Source organism: Lipotes vexillifer, unplaced genomic scaffold, assembly GCF_000442215.2.
Source record: "Lipotes vexillifer unplaced genomic scaffold, Lipotes_vexillifer_v1.1 scaffold163, whole genome shotgun sequence".
Classification (NCBI taxonomy): Eukaryota; Metazoa; Chordata; class Mammalia; order Artiodactyla; family Lipotidae; genus Lipotes; species Lipotes vexillifer.
In genome coordinates, this window is record NW_006788722.1 from 1,316,163 (window position 1) to 1,325,155 (window position 8,993).

The window sequence follows — 8,993 nt, forward strand, 5'->3', positions numbered from 1 at the left end:
TTTTTTAACATATTCAAAGTAAGATTTTGGCCTAAGCCCTTAATACCTTCCTGAACAGCCATGCAACAAAACACCCTCAAGAGGTGTTACAAAGGGAAAAAAACATGGAAACATGGAGTAATTTGTACTTCTTCCCCTGGATAACAGAAACAAGGTAAAGCAAATCCAGATTATTTGTGAATGAACGGCTGTCATGTTTAATACACTCTGAGCTCTATAAAACTAGAGCCACTCTCATATATGCTTATATAGATATATACTTATTTTTAATAAAGTCTCTTGCTTGCTTCAACTTCAAAATTTAAGGATGATTTTTTTCCTAGTCAGTCACTTCAAGGGAACAATAAATAAAGTAGAAAAGGATGAACTGTTTTGCATATTTCTGTGGAAGAACAGAAAACATTTATACTTTGAGGGGTTCATAAAATTCACTGTACAGAATGAACAGCTTATATACACTATCTGTGCAACTTTTCTTGGCTGGGGTATTTAAATGCAAGAGCTCCTCCAAGACAAGAAGCCACATTCATTCTTGTCCAAATCCCTCTGTCTCTTCTATTGCAAAAAGAAGTTTTTCCTTTAGTTGTTCATAACTCTTATATGGTGGTAGATCCAAGCGATTAAAACTGAACAAAAACAAAAACAAAATCAGATGTGTTTTCAATAAAACAAACTCTGAAAAGACTTCCAATACAATATTTTTTAAAGCACATTTGAAAAACTAAATAGAGGAAGAATGTAAAAATTTTGCCAGAAGTATTCTAACACACAATTTACTACTGTATTATTACTTAACAAATATAATATTAAATATACAAATTTTCTTACAGCAGTCAATTCAAATTTAAGACCTAGTCACAAAAATATTTTAACGTTTCCCAGAGAAAGCCAGAATTAAAAATAATAATTGTAGCAATATGGATAAAACTGCTGGAATTTTTTTTAAAAAGCACTCATTTTTCTCTTTACTATCATTGTTACATTGTCATGAGTCCCCCTAACTTCTCTTGGGTTAAAGAGTCCATTTCTTTCACTCACTCACCCACCAATTCATTCATCAGTTATTTATTGAGAATCTTTAATATCAGGTATTTTTCCAGGAGCTGGTGATACGATGATGAAAAAGTAAAGTCCTTGTCCTCACTGAACTTACATTCTAGGGTGGAGACAGTCAATAACCAAATATATATTTTTGTCTTTTCAAATAATCTCATCATATGTATAACCGTTTCTAAAATAATATGCTTACAGTCTTGCTAGACTCAAAGAATTCCCTGCTGGGATTAACTGATGAAATGTAGAAAATATTGAAAATGCTTACAACGTCCATGTATTGTTTTACAATTTACAAAGGTGTGAAATAACATTTAATTTTTTAAGATACAGCACTGAGTAGCTGGGTTAAGATTCAGGAGTTTTGGATTTTGGTCCCCACTATTAGTGCCTAGTGAAATAGCTCTGAGAAGTCAAAACCTTTCTGTACTTTCATTTTCTCAAGTGGAAGGTTTCTATAGATTATCCAGTTCCCTTCTACTACTCCTACCAGTTATCTGCCCTTGTAAGAGTCAGGAAACCTGTAAATCAAGAAAGAGCCTTTTGAAACAAGGCAGCCAATTAAAATGGTATTCTTCTCAGACCGTGTTATTGTTTGAAAAGTTGTTAATTTAACAGTAACAATTAAGAGGACTATATATCTTCCCATCGTGTGCCCCCTCCCCACCCCCACCTTTAAACTATGCCTCAAGGTACAGTCTGATACTGAGCTGAGGTCAGGAAAAAATTTTTCAATAGAGCCCTATACTAACCAGTCACCTGCCTCTGTCAAATTATCATTCTATTTACCAAATCTCCCCCATCTTTTCCCTCCTGATCATTTCTATTGCTACTATATTCTCCTATATATGCTTCCCCATCATCTTTTATCTAGACCATCAGTATTTCCTGCCTACTGATCTTGCATCCTTTTTTTTTTTTTTTTTAACTTCTTCACAACCTATCTAGCCTTATACCATTGCCAGGGGTACTTTCTTAAAAAGACATGATGGTTTAAAAAATCCTCTGCTGCTTCTAATGACTATGGATGGGGAAGTGGGCAAGGAAGCCTATGCTGTTTGGTATAGCCCCTATCAACTTATTTAATGTTCTCCAAGCATACCACACACTTTTCTGTTCTATGACCATGCTCTTATGGCTCTCCTATGTTCTGAAATACCCTTTTCTGCCTATGAAAATATTAAGAATCAGTCCAAATGCTACAACTTCCTCCAAGAATTCTCCTTGAACATGTTATACAGACTTAATAATTCCCCTCTCCATAAGCTCTTTTTTTTTTTCAAAAGGACAAAGAAAAAAATTTTTTTTTACATGTGAGGACCTAGCAAATGCTGTAAATTCTTGGATTTGGTGAAAATTAAAACATTATACACAAATTATGGTCATGTTTATCCATGTATATAATATGGAAGGTGTATATATGTAGAGAGTTGGTATTTGTAATACATAAGCTCTTTTTACTTCTGTTTTAGCATTTACTTTACTCTGTATTATGACTGACTGTTTTTTTTTCCATTAGATTCCAAAACCCACAAGGGCAGAGTCATCTCTACTCTCCTAACACAGATCCATTCTGTATACAGTAGACATTTCGTAAATGTTGAGTTGAACCACATAAGAAAATGTATTACTTTAAAATATCCAAAACAGGGTTGTTTTAAGACATCAGCCATTATGTTTTGTGCTGGCTTACAAAAGGACAAAGACATACTAAAATCTATTCATCTTTTATTGAGTACTTAACTATGTGAATATCAGAATACTATTTTAAGTTTTATTTTAGCTTTTGTTTTAGTTTCAGCTTTGAGTAAAGTTTGCTACTTCTATTTTCCTATATAAAAAGGGAAGACATCAATACTTTTCTCATGAACTCTAAGGGAACAGTACTCTATTGGCTTGCTATACACTGTATATAGCCTGCAGCATCCCTGCCCTGAAAGCTGCCACCTCACTAAGCAAAGCACTGGGGACGAAAGCAGTAGGACCCAATCTGAGGATAATCAAGACTGCTTCCACCATAGATTATGGCACTGCTTACCTCAGTCACTACCGAAAACTCAAGTCTTTCTGGATCATCTGTTTTCATCTAAATTCTCATCCCAATACTGATCAACCATATTTCCCCTGATCTGAATTAAATCCCCACCTGTGTCCTCCATCTCAGACCATTCCAATCCATTCTTTTGGACTTATATTTTATGATTTGCAGGTTTCTATAGTCTTAACAACTCCTCTCTTGCCTTAACTGAAATCCAGCTAGTCTGAAATATTCTATTTCCTCTGCAGCCAGTCAACAAACTTTCCTCCTCTGAGGCAAACACAGTCTGGCTATGCAACCTTCTTTCTGCACTTTTTGCTATCACCTGTTGACCATGTTCCTTCACTCTCTGAAAGCTCTGGCACCTTCTTCACAGTCCTCTCATTCACATGCGTGACATGCAATGCCACAGCCTCTCAATTCTTGCCCTTTCTCAGTGGCCTGTTCCTCTACTTCAGTATCATACCGTGAACCCTGTCATCACCAGTAAAGGAAATTACTAATTAAAACACTCTATTCTCTGATTATCTGTCTTTCCCAACTTATTGCAAATAAAATGCCAACCCGTTAATCCATTACTTTCTCACCATCCTATCTTGTCCTCAGACTCTTCCTATCTTCACTTTTTACTTAAGCCACGGCCCATCATTATAATTACTTTAGAGGTCATGGTCCATCATTATAATCACTACCTTGCAAATATTTTAAAACCCTCTCTCTCCTTTTTGAACTTACTCAAACTCAAACCCTGAATGAATTCAACCTTCTACTTTCTCATTCCTTGTACCTTAAACAGTTGAAAATTACTGCAGGGAAAATCTGACAACTTAGGTAGATTAGTGTCACTTTAGATGAACTAGTAGATCCAAGTGGGCAATCTAATACGTTGTCCAGCATTCTCAGCCATATTTCTACTCTCTGACAGCTCTCCCTTTCTTTCTCCTCAAGTCTTTCCTTTCTTCACTGTTAGCCAGTGACCTCAACCTTATACTCTGAGAAAACAAACCAACAGTGGATTAACTTTATTATTCTTTCACAAAATCTAAAATCTATCTATAGTTTACATCCAACTTTCCTTCCTCTTCTGTTACAATAAAGGAAATGTTCTTGTTTTTATAAAAGGCGAATTCCTTAACTCACACTCAGAATCCCAATTCTTTTCATCTTTCTTAAAGAATTATCTTCTTTGGTTATGAACTCTCTGCCCCTGCCTCAACAATCTCTCCTCTACTGGATTTCACCAATTTAATCTAACCTGGTGTTCTCAAATGTTTTTGGTCACAGGATCCCTTTTCATATCTAAAAATATTGAGAAACCCAAAGAGCTTTTGTTTATGTGAATTATAGCTGTTGATATTTACCATATTATAAGTTAAAGCAAATTTTAAAAGTAATTTACTTTGAAATAAAAGTAAAAATTTTATGGAAAAAAAGGCTTTTCAAAAAAGTAGTGAAAAGAGTGACCTTGTTTCATATTTTTGCAAATCATTTTAATATCTGGCTTAATAGAAAACATCTGGATTCTGATACCTATGTGAGCATTTATTCTGTGGGACTATATTGTTTTAGATTAAGCATATGAAAACTGTCCCCATACAGACATGCAGTTAGAAAACAGAGATGTACTTAAGTCATTTTTTTCAGATAATTGTGGATATTATTCTTTGATAATATACTAAATTTGACAAGGTTATGCATAATATGGGTTTTGAAATCATATCAAAGAACTTTTTGTACTCTGTTATATGAAATCCATTGGTTTATTTTACACTTTAAATGCATGTTTTACCCATGCATGAGTTTGTAACATCATGCATCGGTCATTTGGAAATACTGGTTCACCAAGTTATAAAGAATTCTCAAATATTAACAAAAGGCTTGGGAAGCTGTCAAGCTCAAGGTGGTATATGCAAGTTTTCCAAAATTCTGACTTTTGCATGAAACCTCAATTTTATCATCACCAACAAGTGCTGTTAATTGTTTTCCTTAAGGTGACAAGTTTTACTTCATTAATTTTCAAGGAAAAAAGTCTGAATAAACACAGTTTGTCTGTCATGTTTTCAAGTAGAAAAAGTGTCCCCAAAAGAAAGCAAGCTGTTCAGCTTACAGCTCAACAACTGCCTAAGAGCTTTCCCTCAAGACAACCACCAAAGTACTTTATGCAGACTTCCCATTTTGTCATACAGAATGTTAAAAAAGCTACATACATACTTCAAGCAACAAGATTTAATAAATAGTTTTTAATACTTCATAAAGAACAACCTTCAATAAGCCTGGCTTTTCTTTTGCTTTAAACTTCAAATGTGTGGTGTTGAAAAATGCAGAGATGGCAGTTTTGTGCCACTGCCTTGACTTGTGCTAAGTCAACAGCAGTTGACCCACCATTACTTTGGTACCACAAGTGCAAATGTCAAAACAATAAAAAGGCAAAAATGACTTAGTGTGAAAATAGATATGATCTCCTGAAAGAACCACGTACATTTAAGCCATCACCATCTTTTGCCTGGATGACTATAAGAGTTCTATAACTAATCTCCCCGCACTCACTCATCCAATTCCCTCTCTCCTCTGTTGCCAGACTGATTTTTCCTGGATCTCATTATCTGCTATTTAAAACTCTTCAAAGGCTTCTAATTGTTCTTAGAAACAAATTCCTTATAATAGCCGATACGGCGCTACATAATTTAGCCCCTGCCTACATTTCCAAATTCTTTTATCCCCTCCCCTGATTCATTAAGTTCCATTCACACCAAGGCATCTTTTATTTCCTTGAAAAACGACCCTGTACAAAGAGTGCACTTCCCCTGTTTCTTCCCACAGCATGCTATTTGTCAAACTCAACTTAAACATCACAGTTTCCAAGAAACCTCCTTGACCACCCAATCCAAAGGAGGTTCCCCTCTAGTTGTTCTCTTGGTTTCCTTTGAAGGACTCCTAGCATTTGCAAAGAGTTGTTTACCTGTGTGTCTTTTGTGTCCCCATCCCCAGTGGAGCGCAAACTTCATAAAAGGCAGGGAGCACTTCAATCTCATTCTGTACATAGTGGGTATGCTAAATATTTGTTGAATCAATGGATACATTTCTCAAGTATTTATATTAACCAATCATTCTAATGTGTTTAGTTATAGAATACTATGTTAATCAGCCTGTTCTCAAAATTGAAATTCTGACTACTTTAATGAATAAGAAATTATACTGGGTCTTACATTAAAAAAAAAAAAAAAAAAAAGACTCTGGCTTTCACCTTCCTATTTAAGATTCTTGAACTTACCATGTGTGGCTTCTTGGTAACCAGGTATCTTTGCCGACTTTTTCAATGCAAAATTTTTGAGGCCCATTACTTCCTAAATCAGGAAAATAAGACAAAATTTATCTGGTCCTTTAAACTTTTTGGTAACTAGTCAAATAACAGAACATGTCACATAGTCAACCTGAATGATACAGAATAAACTACAACGTAAGTTACTTCTGCCTAGAGAAACTTCTTATTGCTGCAAAGATCCAGCAATAAGAATTACAAAGTGGAAAGATAAGTGTTTCTACAGCATCTTGCTCCCTTCACAAAGCAATGGCCAACCAGGCTTTGTGAGCAGACTTTCATTTTTGTGTTACAAGTGTATTCGATATTAACCATTAATTTGTCTTTCTTCTGGTAGATGCCCTACATAAAGCACAGAAGAATAATCCTTAGGTTCAAGGCTGTTGTATGTCTAAACGCCATTATTATCCCAAAGTTATCTACAGAGAAACTGCATTTACCCATGAGCTCAGCAAATCCTCCTAGAGGTAAACGGCAGGTTCCAGTGACAAACTGCAGTAGTCGCATTCTTACTTCGTTGTCTGTCTCTTTCACAAACTGTGTAACAAAATCAAATTTACTTTAATATAAAATAAATACTAGATTATCTTCAATAGTGAAAATAGTAGAGCCTTAAATTATTCTTAAATTTCTTCTGGAAACTTCAAGAATTTAACTTGAAGAAGAAGAAATTTAACACAAACTGGTTTTAAAATATATGTGGTAAGTGGCTGCAGCATTCATCATTTATTCAGGCTAGGCACTATGCTCAGTACACTATCAATCTTACTTCAATTAATCCTCACAATCACACCATTCGTTGGCCACTATTGTTATTATATCCATCTTACAGAGAGGAAATGGAGGCCTAGAAAGGTTGTCATTTGTCCACGGTCAGACCACTGACCAGGGCAGATGTTGTGGCTGGGCTACACTATTACAGCTGTCACCTGTTGAGGGCTCCTGCCATGTGCTGTGCCATATGCTTTTTGTGTATTTGGCCCTTACAACAATATTATGAGATAGCTACTATCATTAGCATCCGCACTATACATATAAGAAAATGGAAGCCTGGAGAGGTGAAATAATTTGTCCTTCTCAAACTGCTAATAAGTAGCAGAACTAAGATTTGAACTCAGGTCTGGCTGAGCTCTAAACCACTGTTATCCTGACCTGAGCCACCTACCCTTCTCCGCTGTAAGCTACCAAAGATGAACAAATACTTCCCAACTGCCACTTTCAACAGTTTGTGGTATTTTCTTCCACTAAACACCATTTTCCCAACTCTCTTCTTCACACTTGAAAACCTAAAGTATGCATTCTTCTAAAAATATATCTAGTTCACAGACTATCTCTTTTCAAAGTGGACATAAATGGGTAATGTGAAAGACTGATCTGAATTGGTCTGAGTATCTTACAACCGAAGGCAAGGAACTTAGGGAACAGTCTGAGAGTAGAAATGTATCTTAAAAACAGGGACTAAACTTTAGCTAACAATAGGACAAAATGTTGTGCTAATTATGACCAAAAATGTTTCTGCACAGAATTGTGCTGAGGCACGTATTTCATCAAGACAAAAAATACAGCTTATTACCAGGTCTGGCATAAACCTCACCACTGTCCCCGAAACAAACCTAATTCAGAAAACACAACTATTCATTTGGATTTACATAACTCAAGGCTTAAGCTCCTCGAGTATATAAATATAAAGTCCAAAAGGAAAGTCAGGGAACAAACGGAGTAAGAAGCTGGTAATGAGCCTAAAAGGGAAGATTATAGATACCTGCACACATTCTGTATGTGATGCAATTCTGATGTTTTAGGCTTGAAAACAGAGTTATCCTTCCCTTTTTGTTTATTTCTTTTTTTTTTTTTACAATAGATAATACATGCACATAGTGTGGAACTCAAAGGCAGTAGAAGGGCACAGCAGGAAGAGCATCCCACATATGCACCTCTACCTCAATGTCAGCTCTCCTCTGCAACTGCTGCTCGCGTGCCCTCTACCTTTACAGATGCCATATTCATACACTAGCAGACACTCTGTCTATACAGAATATATATTTTCCTTTTAACCAAATAATATACACACCTTTTTTCCCTTAATATTGTATTGAAAAATATTATCCTCCAATATTTTTGTTAATTTGCATTAAGAAAAAGAATAATGACAAGGTACAGAATTACATAATGGATATATTACAATTTATTTACTCAGTTTCCCCTGACGGACATTTAGGTGTCTCAAGTCTTCATTAGTGTACCAATAATGTAGCAATAAATACTCTGGTATGAGCCATTTTGCATATGTGAAGTGTATCCATAGGATAAATTTCTAGAAGTGTCCACACTTCTTTAAAGTATGGAGCAATAAACATATGACATATCCTTATGAAAAGATGCAACCTTTGGAACATCTTTCTATAGTAACAGAAAAACCCAGGCTTTTCACCTGAAAGTGAAACAGTTAAGCACAAGTATACCAGATGTTCAGTTACTAAGCTGCTCAAATGAGTCTCAATTAGTAAATTTATGTGGATAATATCCCTGGCCTAGAGATTTTAAATTTCAAACAACAAACACAAACAAAAGAAAGGAGAGGGA

General features: G+C 35.4%; 1 protein-coding gene across 1 annotated transcript in view; it reads right to left on the bottom strand.

Moving 5' to 3' along the window:
* WWP1 (WW domain containing E3 ubiquitin protein ligase 1) overlaps positions 1 to 8,993 on the bottom strand; it is an 81,189-nt gene continuing 72,196 nt past the window's right edge. Inside the window, 3 exon segments of the mRNA XM_007461724.1 lie at positions 1 to 626; positions 6,363 to 6,435; positions 6,851 to 6,947. Of these exon segments, the coding sequence (XP_007461786.1) occupies positions 527 to 626; positions 6,363 to 6,435; positions 6,851 to 6,947 (270 nt within the window). The 3' untranslated portion in view covers positions 1 to 526.